The sequence below is a fragment of the Leptidea sinapis genome, chromosome Z, assembly GCF_905404315.1.
Source record: "Leptidea sinapis chromosome Z, ilLepSina1.1, whole genome shotgun sequence".
In the NCBI taxonomy this organism is placed as follows: domain Eukaryota; kingdom Metazoa; phylum Arthropoda; class Insecta; order Lepidoptera; family Pieridae; genus Leptidea; species Leptidea sinapis.
Window position 1 is genome coordinate 2,323,687 of NC_066312.1, and position 16,647 is coordinate 2,340,333.

The 16,647-nt window shown below is 33.4% G+C and overlaps 1 protein-coding gene across 2 annotated transcripts in view; it reads right to left on the reverse strand.

The window, feature by feature from the left end:
• Positions 1-16,154, reverse strand: part of LOC126978385 (alpha-mannosidase 2) — a 120,491-nt gene extending 104,337 nt beyond the window's left edge. Inside the window, exons 1-2 of one of the 2 annotated variants that reach the window (XM_050827147.1) lie at positions 15,909-16,154; positions 10,511-10,646 (exon numbers count right to left, since the gene is read on the reverse strand). In XM_050827147.1, the coding sequence (XP_050683104.1) occupies positions 10,511-10,640 (130 nt within the window). In that variant the 5' untranslated portion in view covers positions 10,641-10,646; positions 15,909-16,154. Of the gene's footprint in view, positions 1-10,510; positions 10,647-10,887; positions 11,030-15,908 lie in introns of those variants that run through there. The other variant, XM_050827146.1, reaches the window with a different exon arrangement.
• Between the last annotated feature and the right edge of the window lie 493 nt (positions 16,155-16,647).

The window sequence follows — 16,647 nt, forward strand, 5'->3', positions numbered from 1 at the left end:
CAGTAGACATATGAGTTACAAGAGGCTTGGTAGTTGAAGTATGATACAAATGGTCTAGTTGACCAACTGTTGTCAGATTGTCGAATCCGGGTGTCTGTGTGCGCGCGCACTGTGATAATTATTAATTGCAATAATTTTTCCTGAACGCGCCAAAAGAAGTATATGTCCTTAAATCAAAAGTATTCCACATAGAAATGAAATCGCTGGGTTGCAACTTGATTGTATTCCATGTAAAATGCAAACACTAGTTAGACACAAGTCCCAAAGTATACCAATTTAGTCCAATCACCAACTGCATAATATTATTCATGAACATGAACTTAGAAAATTATCGTGACCTTTCTTGCAGTTCGTACAGTAACGGTGCCTTAGCACATTTGTCATTGCTATGTTATTTATAACGTACATAATATTGTCTTACCGTTTTACACCGTTATAATATAAAGAAAATACAATAGAATTTCCACCAAAGACTTGACGTTGCAGAGACAATGCTAAGTAATTTAAATATTGGAGTAATTTTTAGGTTGCAAGGTTTTTTTTGTGTTCTCCGTACTGGCAAGTGGTAAAGTATAGAATTGGTGAATTTCAAATGGCGGCTTAGTAATAAATAATACTCGCAATCTCATCAGTACAGTTAATATATTTTTGCATAAATATTGATATTTTAAACTGCTTTTTTAACTTGTGTAATTAAGTATTACAAATTCTGATCCTGAAATCTAAGGGTGAAACCCTGGTCATCTTTAACACAGGGTCAACCTACGTCAGACACAGCTCCTCACAAATGCCAGCTGTTAAAAATTTAATGCCCGCTTATTCTTAATTAAGTACGTACTTAATTTAGTTGCAGGCAGTACTTCTGCGTTTCTGTGATATTAATAAAGAGTGATTATTTATATATTATTAGTGTATTTTTTTTAATAAAGTTATTTATGACGTTATAAAAAAAACTACTTACTAGACCTCGTTCGAACCAATGTTCGGTGGAAGTTGGCATGTACATCAGATATTCTTTTTAGTTTTATCGTTCTCTTATTTTTTTCGGACAGACATATTTTTCCACTTTGGAAATGTCTCTCGAGTTCAGTTTAGAAAAAAATGTACAGTACGTCTATTAACCAAATTTCAACAGTATAGTTCTTATAGTTTCGGAAGAAAGTGGCTATGGCATATGGACGGATAGACAGACAGACATGACGAATCCATAAGGGTTCCGTTTTTTTCCATTTGGCTACGGAACCCTAACAATAGTTCTTTATTGTAGTATTAGCCGCGGCTTAATGAAGTTTGTCGTGTTACACACAGTTATTTTATTCATCAGCTGATCGCCATTAGTAATAAAATTGAATAATTTGAGAGATCCAACGATAGCCTTTGTTACGAACATGTGAACGTCACTTGACCTTTGATTTTAATTGAACCTTACTATCTTGGTAATCGCCTCACTAAATGGTATAGATTACAGTAACAAAAGAACGTATCTTATTTCAAACATGGAAAACTACCTAACTGCAAATTACTTTATTCATTTATTACGAGCTGATGTCTGGCTGTCATACATATATATATATATATATTGACTCATATCGATATCTCTGCAACCATAAGGCGTTGAATTTGAACTTGAACTTTGATACGAATATTCCTTTCCGAGTAGCGGTCACTTAAGAATAATTTTACAAAATTCCAACCGGAGAGTTTTTTTTATTAAATCAAAATCAAATAAAATAGAAAATAACTTTATTCACGTAGATCGCGGAAATGACGCACAATGTCAAAAATAATTTTTTTCTTAATGAATCTACTGCTACTTCGTAAAGGGCTAACAAGGGGTAGTTCATGAACTAATGAGAAGAAGGAAAAAACACACTGCAAGAAACTTATTATGAACATAACGTCTGTCGGGTCAGCTAGTTGTTCATAAATACCTGGCATCGGTTGAAACTAATCGATAGATGTGAAACTTTCAATCACGATTTGTGATTTTGTACAATTCATTTAATTTTTATTGTCAATGATACACTTAAATAAAAATAAATAAAAGAATACCTGCTGGTCCACCACAAACGTGTAAACTAAACACTATTATTTTTAGTTTTATTTCTTATTTAAATCATTTACAATGTGCTGAAAGAATCGAAAACTTACATACAACTGCAAGACTGTTTCAACCACAGGACAGGTAAAAGACATTTAAACTGTTCGGTGATTTAGACTTACCCTCTTATTAATAATAGTCTGCTAACTTAATGCATTGCTAATTGTCACTCTGTCTTCTTCTATTGACCTAAGTCAGAATGAGAAGAAACACTCCTTAGCGGCTGTTTAAAATTAGCGGACCATTATGAATAAGGGGGTTACAATATACTAGCGTATAATATAGCGTGAGAGAAGAACATCTGTAATTGAATTACAGCAAATTGGAAAAGGAAAGCGAATCTGTTCTTAGGCTGAGATCTAAAGAGCGTAATTAGACTTTGCTCAGACTTTACTTACATAAAACTTAGTAGTAGTTAAGCTTATTAAAATCTTTTATTTCGTTTTTATAGTCATTTGACAGGTGGAATTATGCTGAGCTAATATAAATAAAGTGTCTAACTATAAATATTGATATTTATTTTTTTATTATTTATTTATCGCGTGCACCAGTCATGACCATTTCAGTGACGCGAACCCATAACATTTAGATACAAAAAGTGCCCAACGTTTAGGTATTTTATGGAATACCCGATTATACACTTCAGCGGCAACATATAAGTAGTAATATAGATAGTGTCTTTTTCTGATATTAAAATAGCAACTTCTCACTATTTGTATAAAGCTTTTCTGATAATAATAACTATATTATCTTATAGTTTTCAGACGTTACTGTATTAAATACATATGTACTACATATTAAAATCGCGACACAAAAATAGGTGTTGATTGTAGACGGGTGAAAATTTGAAGATGTATGTATATTTAATGCTGAATCAAAATAACATCAATAAAAATCATTTAGGGGTATGAAAAAGGGTAGTTTGTGTGGTAAAGGATACTATAACATAAAATACTTTCTTAATGATACCACAGATTGGTAATGGAGTGACCGCCCTCAGGCTATTAAATAATAAGTTTTACATATTTTCTCGATGTAAAAAAAAAAGCCTGCCGAGTTTGTTGCGCCCGTTCTTCTCAGGTCTGAGGCATTCATTTTGGAATGGGTGGTAGTTTTTGACTTTCAATAAGTGATGTCACATCCTATTTTGAATAAAAATATTTGAATTTGAATTTATACATAAGATTACCAATGAGGTTCTATAGATTACTATCAAAATACTTTATACTGACAGAATTGAGTTGTTATGGAATCATTCATTCGCAAAATTTTAATAGTTCGTCTTGTCAATACATGGTCTAGCTCGCCGCATTAGATGTTTCATCGTATAAATATGAAAAACCTTACACAATTTATACGTCTACAGAAAGTGTAGATAGCTTTTAGACAACCGATGAAAAAAGACCAGGTTTATTACTATAGTGTGCGTGACAAGCTCAGTCTTACACTCGCGATTTGTACGTCACTGTGTGTTAGTGTGCGTGCATCGTTCAAAATAGAGGTTAAACGTCAACCTCATTCTTTTTCGACGTTCTCACAGCTGTCACAGTCTATCTAGACTTATAAATGATCTAAGATGAAAATATACGCGACACATTCGTCAATCAGCGCTTCGTACCTAACGTATTATATCATAGTTATACATGGGGCACACTAAAAGTTTTGCACTTCTAGCTAATCGGAACTATTTGAATTTCGAATGTTATATTTTTTGAAAAGTTGCAACCTTTTCACTAATAAAAAAAAACAAGAGGCGAAAAATCATTTGTCAATTGTATTTTATCACACATCAAAGTTCTACGTACGCAACGAAAATGGAATAAAGTCGAAAAGATTTTAGACCGATGATTTTTTATGATTTTAAAAGTTCTCTCTCCCTGCAAGACTGTGCCGCGTGTCTTCAAAATGCTTTTGGGAGAGAAGAACCTGGCTTGAGCACCGTGAGGCGATGGTTTGCTGAATTTGAGAGAAGTCGGGTTTCTTTACATGACGAATTTCGAGAAGGGCGGCCTTCAACTGCCGTCAACGAAAATAATGTGGCTCCTGTTAAGCGGCTAATTGGAGAAAACCCGTGGATTAGCTATAAGACAATTCGAGGACTATTGGGGATTGGTATGAGCCAAAATCAGAAAATTTTACACGAATAATTGTTGTCGTTGGATACCTCATGAACTCACAGCGGAGCAGAAGCGAGCTCGCGTGTAATGGTGCTCACAGATGCTAATGAAGTACGGCCACGGACATTCTAATCTGTTTATGACATTGTCACAGGAGACGAAACGTGGATTTATTTTTTTAACCCGAACAAAAAAAGCAATATTGTGAATGGGTGTTTGAAAATGAGAACAGGCCAACAAAAATGAGGCAGGCGAGAAACGTTGGTAAACATTTTTTTCTCCGATACGGCTCCCATCTGCACAATTCCAAATGAAAATCAAAAGAGTGTTAATGCCGAGTGGTATTCTACCATTTGTTTACCCAGGGTGTTAAAAAAAGCTCACGAAAGATGATCAAAAAAGCCGCGAACTCCTACATCATGACAACGCTTCTTCACACACGGCCAACAAAACTAAGTAATTTTTAGCTTCCGAAAAAGTTCAACTCATCACCCATCCTGCACATAGCCCCAACCTAGCACCCTGTGATTTCTGTAAAATCCCCAAAATCAAAGATTTGATGAGAGGTTTCACTTTTACCAACTCCCAAGAGACAATGATAGCGTTCAATCAGCACGTTTTTATACATGTTTTCAGTGGTTTTTTTTTTCTTTTTTTTTTTTTTTCATGTGGTCCTCCTGTTATACAAAATGGTTCAATCGCATGAAAAAATTATTAATATGTAGAGGAGAGTATTTTGAAAAGCAACAAACATAATATTTTGGTTATAACATGTTGTTTTTTTAAGTTACGCAAACTTTTAGTGTGACCTACGTATAATATAGCGATGTCATATTTAGGTCAACGAACTATCGTTCGTAAATACATGACCGTGAAGAGTGGGTCGTGCATATTGGCATCAGATTGTATATTCTTATTTAAAATAAATCTGCTGTTTGCTGTTTTTATTTCTTACTTCTAAATTAATTATTTGATATTCTAATAAGTAATTATATGACTAATTTTTTTCATAACAATCTTTTTATACCTAGTACGCCATAGAGAGTACAAAATTACATTTTATATATGTATGTATATGTATATACATAATGTTAATTTGTCCTCTCCTATCATATATAATTTTACCTTGTTTTAAAGTTGTTTTTCTAAATACTTATCAATAATAATAAGATATCCTTAACCTACTTGTATTTTTTATATTTAATTCCATGCGTTCTAACAAGTCCTAAGAGAAATAATTTTATTAGAAAAAATTGCCAGAAACTACCTTCATAAGAAAATTCGTATTTTTTTTAAATAAACATCCATAATTTCAACCATAATTCAATCTTTATACCTGATATTCACACCTGTTACTGTTCCGAATGTAATAATGTTCAGCGTAATTGAATAGACAACCAAATTTCAACCTTTTCGCAATATATTCAGAATATTATATTGTACCGTTTACATATTTATGTGAAGTCGAATTTTAATCCGCGAAGTTGGTTGACACTTCCAACGATACATGATTAATCAATATAGAAATACTTAATTGTTGAGCAGATCTGCAGTGAAACAGAATGCGTACATGCGAGTATACATACAACATAGTGAAAGCACTTTTGCGCAATCGGATTTGCTAATTGCTTTAGGATAGTGTGCACATTTGAAAGCCTCGGCCATTCGGAAAACCTTATTATACATTAAAATAGGTTTATTACGATGAAATATATTCTTGAATGATAGAATTGACCATTTTTCTAACTAAATAGAATCCTATGGTAATGGTATAAGATTATCCCTTACTACGCTAATAAATAACTACTGGACTGAAGGATGTCGGCCTCTGTTACTCCGACCCCCCGAAACAGATAAAATGGCTAGGCTAAATGCAAATAAACTCGTCGGCCTCAAAGGCTCGCTGTGCAATAAATGCTGTAGATAGCTTCTGTAATTCTGAACTAGCCGCTGTGGCCAAAGTCCTTAAATAAATATTATAAATTAAACTGTTTTCAAAAGTGGTTACCAGTGGGGGGCTCCTTTGCACAGGATGCCGGCTTGATTATGTGTAAGCATTACTGTGTTTCGGTCTGAAGGGCGCCGTAGCTGGTGAAATTACTGGGCAAATGAGACTTGACATCGTATGTCTCAAGTTGATGGGCGCAATTGTAGTATCGCTCAGAATTTTCGGGTTGTTCAATAAGCTTGAACGGCTCTGCATTGTAATGGGCAGAGCGTATTAATTACCATCAGCTGAGCGTCCTGCTCATCTTGTCCCTTATTTTCATTAAAAAAAATAAGACACGATTACAGTCGTCGTGATTGTCAAGTCGCCCATAATAGGAAAAATAAAATGTGAATTTCATATTTAATTGATGTACATTTGCCAGTGCCCGCCGGGGCACTGTCGTCGAATAACAATTCGACCTTGAATTTGTAAGTATAAATTTATATAAGGATAAATTTGTTTAAAACAAACACAAAACTCATTTAATTGAAAATATTCAAGATAAAAGAATTGTTTCAAAATAAATTGAGTTTGCAAGAAAACAATTATTCCTCGAGGACCCTACAACTATGCTAGAGGAAGTACATACAACGTGTTAATCGATTGATACAATGATTAGCATAATAAATTCTGTTCAGTTGTTGGCTTGTTACGCTTTCACGTCATCATGAAATTTTTTACTTCGAGTTGTCAGGGGTACTGAAGAGAATATTTTGAATTCCGAATACTTTCAGATGTCCCGAGACGAAACGCGGACAAAGTAGCAGGCAATTGCTGGTATTAAACACACAAAGACGCGACGTCCTTATATTTAGCCAAAAGACCAGTCAGAGATTACCATTTGTCACGGTCATGACATCATAACGCGTCATGCAGACGACGTAGGTCCACGAAGCAGAGGACAGAGCTGATTTTGTAATACATGGACGTTCTAAGAGCTACGTACGCTGAGGTGCAGACTTGCGTCTGTCCTGCTCTGCGTCTCGTTGTACAGCAGGTACTGATTTCCGCATTATTATAAGACATTAATAGTTATAATGGGTGAGAAATTTAACGTTTTTCATATTATGTATATTGAAAAAAATATCCTTGAAGCGACTTCTTTTGCTTGGTAAAAAACTGCACCTTGTGTATTATAATAATCTTTAAGTGTCCCGTACAGAAAAAGCATATCTCGCTGACCCCATTCTAACTCTATGATTTCATTTTGCTAGTCAACTCGAACACGTCTATTCGTGATACTAGACAAAGCAAATGTGTCTTGCTGCGTGGCCTACGTCTGCCTCTCCCGCCCAGCAAAATGTCAAATTTGTTTTCTGTGCTGAGTTACCTGCGTCTCAGCATACGCTTAGTCTTATTTGCTCGCATAGACAGACTACTTTGCAAAGCAAACTTTTGCATCTTTGACTTCACTAAGGTGGCGTCTTGTCCCTATCTTAAAGCAAAGGGATTAATTAATATACACTTAAATTGGTTACAATGTTCGCACTTGATGAGATGCCGGTATATCAACAAAATAGTTTCTAAATATGATATCATATCAAAATTTGACAACTAATAACATCGACAATATATAATAACCTAGGATACATAAACCCGTGCGTGCATTGGTTTTCTAGCAATGCAATGCATAACAGAACAAATTATGGCACAGCGTACAACCAGTGTACCACACATAAATTTTATTCAAATTTACAAATCTTTTATTTATGTAGATCAAACAATAACATTTATGATGGTCAATGCTATAATATATCACCATTTTCTAATGTTGCGGCTAAGTTGTTAATCAAAGGTGTCGTGCGAGTATTTCACCAACAAATGAAAGAATATTAAAAGGAATGCTTTATCTCTATACCAACAATCTTGACAAAAAAAAGCATTTGACAGCATCGACCTTGCACCGCTAGCAGCGCCCCTTCACGAACATAACTAGTGTCAATATTCTAAGAACATAACGCATTTTAGTGCAGTCAGTCCTTGTTTCAATTCTCTGCCTCGTTTATGTGTCAACTTCAAGTTGGTTACCGTACGACAATGCAACAAGCTCACGCCAGACTCCAGAGCTTTATTAATAAAATTTAGCGATCAAGAATTGAGTAATACGACTATACAATGTGTAGTCATTAACCCCCGTTTTCATAATAGTCTGCTAACTTAAAGCATTGCTAATTCTCACTCTGTCTTCTTCTATTGACCTAAGTCAGAATTTGAAAAAACACTCCTAAGCGGCTGTTTAAAGTTAGCGGACCATTATGAATACGGGGGCAAATGTATGGGATTGTTTAATATCACAATTTAGGATACTTCTCGTTTGATTTTTAACAAGTTAAAAGCGATAAACTCGAAAACTGCTGCACCGATTTTCGTGCCGTTTTCACCAATTCTCGAGAACGGTTGAAGTATAAAGTTTGTAAGGTTTTTGTTTACATATTTGCATACATTAACGACATTAATAATAAGCCGTCTTGGAGCTTTCAACGAAAACGCTGTCAAACATTGAGATTTAACAAAATAATACAAAAAACTCCGTGATATGTCTATCTCTTAAGGAGAAGATACTAAATCCTTGTTAATGTTTTTAAAAATTGGCAATTATAAAGTTATGTAAAAGCTGTTTACACAAATACGATATTAATACTTATCATTTTATTAGTACATCTTATAAAATGATTTAGAAAAATGTTATAACACATAGCCTATGGCTTTAGTCTTTAGACTACATTATTCCCAAAATACTCATATCATATTTTTTTCTATCAACAGACGAGCGTCTATCGGGTCAACTAGTTATTTATATACAAAAGCCTCAGGTTAGGTAAATCCCTTATCCAAAGATGTCTATTCTGTTCGATATTCTACTCGGTATATTACCCAGTTAGGGTACCTAAAACGAAATTATATTTAAAACAAAGGGTGAATGCTAAGATTCTTACGCCGGATTTTCTCAGATCTGATGCCTATCTTTGAGTGAGGTATAAATTTCACGTCCATTAAGTGATTTAAAAGCTTTACAAAAAAAATGAATTAAATTGATTACGTTACATGTATAATTGCAATATTAAGTTACAGACAGCAGTGGGAGATAATTGCATTTTACACAAAATTTTTGAAATTTAAAAATAAAATAAGTACCTATATCTATTAACCGGTAAACTACGAGTCACATAAGCTTATGAAGGTTTCTGTATCATTCAAAAAGATGCTTTGAAAAATAAAATATATTTTGTAAAACAATAATTTATGTTGTTGAAATTAGAGTAGCGACCATTTGGAAATGCAATCTTGGTTTTAAATAATTATTTAGTTGTTATGGCGAAAATGCTAATCAATACACACGGCGCCGAATTCCAGTTGTCTTACCTATTGCCATTTATAACTCATTAGCCCACCAACATACAGACAAACGGATCGAAGGACACTCTCGCTAATAGTTCCGTCTGGTTACAGTTTAGGTGCATAACACTAACAATAGATTTCATTCAAAAAAAAAATATTTGTTTTCTCAAATATGGATAATTTGTTGAAAAGCAATATAAAGACAATGTGTGTTTGACAATGGCTCTGTCGTAAATCCTACTACTCCACAGCTGAATATCTAAGTGATCGGACAGCCTGGGACTGGATTATGATTATTTTATAGCAATAGCAATGACAGTACAATATTGTACATTTTTATTAAAAAGAGCGGAAAAAAAAGAACGCTGGGAGAGTTTCTTGCGCCGCTTCTTCTCTCTCAGAGCGCCATTTGTTTCCGAAGCGGTAGTTGTAGTAGTATCTAGTATATTAAAAATGACATTAAATTATAATAATCCGGTTAAAATATAAAATATTTATTCAATTACCGGAGCGGCGACTTTGAATGTCTAATTGCTGTACGATACAAATCTATGCTTAGCCTAAAAGCTTCATTAGCAGTCCATTATTATTTTATTGGGACGGATCATCATTAAAATGAGCCTTAGACTCAAAAAACAAAAAAAAACTTTAAAAACATTGACATAATTATTGCAGGTCAATCTTTTAATTATTCTCCAACAGATTTATCATTTTAATACAGTTATAATAGATAAGGTAAGTTAATTAATACAATAGGTGCCTGCCATACATCTCACTCGACCCTCCCAATACATACTATAAATTGAATTCAAGTATAGCAAATTACTGCATTTGTTTCTGTTAGTAAAACTGCAGGAAAGGCATTATATAGAACGTTAAAGTTAAAGAATAACTCAAAGTCTATCGTTTACATAAAAGTACTCCAAAGAAATTATCCCCATTATAAATCAAATGTACACTTACTTGGTTTTGGGTACGATGCAGGTGTCACCGAGTAGTAGTAGCAGTACACGCCAAACGCCAGCAGCAGAAGAAGAAGTGCTAAACAGCGCTTTGAAAACGGCCTACAGCGAAACAGTCGCAGTGACCGCATCCTAACCTGCGATCAAAAACACTAGTTACGAGAGCTAAGTACATACTCCGACAATATTCAATTAATTCTTGTAAAAAGACGCACATAAACAATAAGAAAAGTCGCTTATTAGACAGTCAAAAATTTCAGCAATCGCATTCATCGCCCGCGATAATATGCATAATATCTCAATAAACGAGTATTTAAATTGTTCTTATTAAACAAAAGTTAAGCAGAAAATTATTAAACGGGATTTCGCAGCACTTACGGCGTGAGTTTCCACCGTGTCCCGAAGAACGTGTGTACTCGGTGGAGACCGCCTGTAGAATGACGGATTCGCGTCGGACGGTTGCATCTAGGATCCTGAATGCTGATATAACGCAACGTCGCCGGTCTGACTTTGAACAAAGATCGACGAAGAATGGAGAGGTTACGTATTTTTTTTTTATTTGTAGCTAGACTAATATTCACTTCCTAATGTTTTTTTCGCTACGAGTGAATGCGATAAAATTGGAAGGTCTTTGAATATCGAAAATATTTGAACATGGTATAATTGTATATTATTTAATTGTAATTATAATTGGTTTTTTTCAGTATGTGACAGAACGAACAGATTATCAGTGGAAGGCTCCTTTGCACAGGAAACAGGCTAGATTATGGGTACGACAACGGCGCCTATTTCTGCCATGAAACAGTAATGTATAAACATTACTATGTTTCGGTGTGAAGGGTGCCGTAGCTAGTGAAATTACTGGGCAAATAAGACTTAACATCTTATGTCTCAAGGTGACGAGCGCAATCGTAGTGCCGCTCAGAATTTTTGGGTTTTTCAAGAATCCTGAGCGGCACTGCATTACGTAGGGCATATCAATTACCATCAGCTGAACGTCCTGCTCGTCTCGTCCCTTGTTTTTAATAATAAAAATCCACTGTATCCAGTCAAAATCCATCCATGACAGTGACAATATCATCGGAATTCTAATCTATCACAAAATAAAATAATATTTGTATTGAAGCCAGAATTTTTTTATTTGGAGGATCACCGTCGTATAGTGCTAAGACCAGGACAGCATTATGCAGAGGTATGTTTTGAAGAAGTTACGCCGTACGTCGGGGGCTCTGTCATGATTTAGGCTGGCATAACTTCTTAAGATCGTACAGAGTCTGTTTCATGTAATGCACAAAGCTACATCACGGAACTCCTAATCCCCCCTGTACAGCTAGTGTTCGCTGTTACAGGAAGTGCTGCTGTGTTAATGGACGACAATGCTCAGGCACACCAAGCAGGCGACGTAGACGCTTACTTAAGTGAAGTTGAGATCCGCCATATAGATTGGCCAGCACGCAGTCCTGACCTCAATCCCATTGAGCATATATGGGACAGGTAGTCCCATATCAATATATAACGACGCGTTAGAGCTGGACAACCAGCCAACAAGGGAGCGCAACCCCACAAACTCAGAAAAAACCTCGTCCAAAACGTGCGACGAAGAATTGCAGTAGTTATTTCAGCCAGTGTAGGGCACACTCGATATTATCATGTTTTAATTTATTGTTTGTAACTTTTAATAAATAAAAGAGAAATTCAATTGAAGTAACCAACCTTATATTAAAATCAAAATAAGCAAATAAAGATCGACTTAATGCCCAAAAAAGTGTTTTTTACATCAAGTAAATAATATATATTTCATTATGTTGCATCAAATCCCTTTTACAACTGTTAGTAGTATAAGTACTACATAATAAATAAATAAATCAAAATTGCCCGTTCTTGGAGCTTATTTCATAAATAATTTTGGATAGGTTTATGTGTAACTTCAATTTCTGTATGAGTTTCACCTAAAATACGACACTACCAACTCTGTCGAACCTCACAGTTGTAATTATTTTTCTGACAGTGGAATTAGAGTACTCATACTCGATGTTTATAAACATTGGATTTTTCATTTAATTTAATAATAAAAGGCTTTATTTACAATCCTTAATTAAGTACAATGTTTCCTTACCTAACTAATCTAATATAACATGTATTTAAACTCATTTATATATTTTTTTCGTAGGTAATTATTACAAAATATTACACCGGTTGTCGTGCCTTTCGGAATAAGCCTCCCCCAAACTTTTCCATAGTGAGCGGTCTCTCGCTATTCTCGACCATGCCGTACTTTTTATTTTTTGCCTTTTTTCTTTTTATGTTGTCTATAGGATACGATTGTGTAAAATTTTTCGACCAATTGTCTTTTTTTTCTGCTAATGTGACCTGTCGATTTCCATTGGACGTTTTTAAAATAATATTTCACAACAGTTATTTTTGTTTGGTTTATGGATTGAAGTCGTATACCATTTTTTTTTTCATTTTATTAATTAAAATAGGCATCTTTATAAACAAAAAGGGTGTTTCACTATGAATTTAAATGGATTTTTTTGTATTCTCCAACTTTTCTCCTATGTCATGAAAAATGAAAAACTCATAAGAAAGCTTTTACAGTTTTATAATATAAAACTAGCTGTGCGATTTTTTTTTCTTATTTTCTTTATATAAAAGTTGTAGTGATTTACAGTTAATTTTACCACTGTCTTGCCACAGATATTTGTAAATTTAACAATGATAAAAAAATATGAAACATTTTCATGGCATAAGTAGGACAACGGCTGGTCAACGTATCTCTGTACTTACAGTACTTTAAATGTTACTGGTTAAATTTTTATATAAAAATTCAAAGCGTATTTTTTGGTGTTTTAAATAAAAACAGCATCTAAAGTACTTCATTTAGGACCTCAATGCCTTGGTTTTTTAATAAAGTTAATTAGCATTTGAATATCTCAAACTGCATTCGAATTTAAAATAAGAACACGATTCGCAGTCCATTAATGATGTATTGGTGAGGTGTGATCGCCCATTTTCACTTAATTCCCGTGTTCGTTGACGATTGCCACAACATAAGAGAGATAATTATTGAAGCCCGAACATAGACGTCTTTAAACCACTTGCTGTGAGAAATATTTAATCTATATATATATAATAAAAATTCTCGTGTCACACTGTTAGTTGCCATACCCCTCCGAAACGGTTTGATCGATTTGTATGAAATTTAATAAGTATTTTTTCTTTTTAATTTATAATATGGCAATACAACGTTTGCCGGGTCCGCTAGTGATGTATTAATATATCGACAAAAATATAACTAGAATTTTTGTTCTTATTCTGCATCGCACGACATTGATGTTGAAATGTTATTTTCTCACATAAATTTCAGTCACGCAATTTATGGTGAATAATGTTATTGTACCTGATTATTGGTTATTTAAATTAGTTAGTTTTATTACAATGTTAACGCGATACAATTCGCAATATTTCGCGGCATGCTTTTGTATAATTAATTCCTGTTCGTTAATTAAAGGTAGCATGTTAATATGTAACGTTACAGTTATTTTTAAAATAATGTTAATGGAATTCCCAGTGGCTGTAAATCCATGCATGAACTAAAATATTGTTATACTTTCAAGTAAATTAAATATGAAAGTTTAACTCAATTGAAGTTTTACAAGACGCGTTAATATTTAATTTTTGTTCAAAACTGTTGTTTACTTCAAACTCTGACCGACGGCCGGGCTTTTCTTCGATTGCTTCATAAAAGCAATCATATTTTACATAAAAACTCGTGATACATAGATACTTTTTAATTAACCGCGAGCTAGGATTGCTAGTGAAGAAGGTGCTTACGAAAGCATATCCAAAACGTTATGGGTCTTGTGTTAAAACTTTCAAATCTAGTCTTCAAGTGACTGATTATAACTACGGTCGCTGACCGCTAATTAAGGCTAGAGGCTAACCAACGATAACGCCGGCAACGCTCCTGTAATTCCTCTGGTTTTGCAGTAGTGTGCCCAGCAGTGATCATTTAACATTAGGTGACGCTTGTTTGTCCATCTCACCATAAAAAAACTGTGTTAGACCAATTGGTCATAATTTATGGCATAAGAGCTGCAGAAATTCGCGAAATTATATTATATTCGCAGAAGCGAAATTATGGAAAAATCATTGTTGAACAAGTGCAGATGTATTAAATATTATATTCAATATAAAAGTTCTGAAGACTTGAGTTAGTGTAATATAAATAATAATTTTAATAAGAAATAGCCTAAGCAAATTTTATTTAAAGATCATTGACAATATTGAGATTGGCACTCATTATGGTATTATCTGAGAATAGTCCCCCGTGGTATTAGCGGTTATCACTATAAACAGATGTAATAATCAGCCATGTACTAACATTTAACTATTTAATTTTGTTTAATAGTCAATTAAATAAATACACAAACAATAAAGAATGTAATTCCATTCATTTTTTCACAAGCATAAGTACTTTGTTCGCAGTATGATGGGGAATGTTCAAGTACAATTCGGTTACTATATACTTTGCTTAAGCCAATGATGAGGGGAGCTCAATCAAAGGATTGTATACAAAAAGGGTCAGTCTTTTACCAGAATAGATGTAACAAAATTTAATAGAATTTTAAACAGTTTACAATAGTCATACAGCCGACAACCTAAGCAGCACATAATAATTATTTTATACTGAGCTTTATTTTAAAGATTCAAATAATGTAAGTAATTTGTTACCTGATAAGAATATTTTTTTTAAACAGTCATTTTTTATAAAATTTATTTAAATTAATTGAAATGCTCTTGAACAAAAAAATTAACAAAACATCTGGTACTTAATTTTAACTAATAATTATAAGTAATACATAAATGTCATTCAAAAGTACAAAGTTAACTTAGTAAAGTTTTAAATAGAAGCTTACTGTATTATCCATAGCGATTGTAGAACTTAGAATAAAAATATAGTTATATTATATTTATTATTAAATGACTATTTAATACATAAGTAAATGTTTTAAAAAATTATTAAACTTATAAAGTCACTCAATACCTACTATGAATAATTGTATAAACAGTATGGCTTTTATTGTGAATAAACATAATTAATTTAAAAATCTCATTGTCTATTGAATTTATTTTAAATATCGTAAAGTTACTAATTTTAGATAAGTGAATTGTTTCTAAATGTAATTTAACATTCGCTGCCCTACAAATAATATAATACCATTTAATCATAAATAAAAAGCCAATCTTTATATTGTGTAACATACAAAAATAATAATTCACAAAAAAAGAGCATCACAATCTTGAAGAAACACCGCAAAGATTCCAGCGTGATTCATGAAACTTGTAAACATTGGAATAAACAACTATTTCAGATTTGTTTAAAAATTATTACTTACATAAAGATTATTACTTTAGTAATTATTTTCACTTTTGGACATTTTTCACGGAGTTTAAGTTCGATTTGACGATATTTTATATCACGAATAACAAAAACACTCGCATCCGCAATAGCGACGCTTTACGCTAGTCAAAAGCAAGCGGTCGTCGAGTAATACCGAATACCGATTGGAATAATAGCGCAATGGGGATAACACATCACAAAATACTCCGTGTCTTCTTTGAAAGAACATCTTAATGAACAAAAGTTTTTGAATTTTATACAACAAATCACGTGATTAAAACTAAAACACTGTTCATAATACAAAAATTTATATATTTTCAACATTTACGAGTATGGCATCCCGTTATGTGTCAAAAATCCGAATGTCAAATTCATTTTAGACAAACAGAAAAGACAGCTGACGTATAACTTAAGTAAAGAAAACGTCAAGACAGACTTTGACAACTGTGTTCAGAAAACAAAATGTCAAATATTACATTGGCTAGGGACTTAAAATAATGACACCAATTCTAAGTCTAGGGAGGTCATTATGTTCTATGTCACTGTTTGTTGCTTAATGCTTATTTATTGGTACGGAATACGGCCACAGCTACGGAGTTAAGGTTATGCCTAGAAATTATTGTATTTCAATTGCCTATGTAGTGGTTTTGCTTATCATAAGAAAAAAAAATCTGTTTTGCATATTGTGCTTCATTCAACTAGAACTTGAAAGAGTTTATTATATTTACACATGT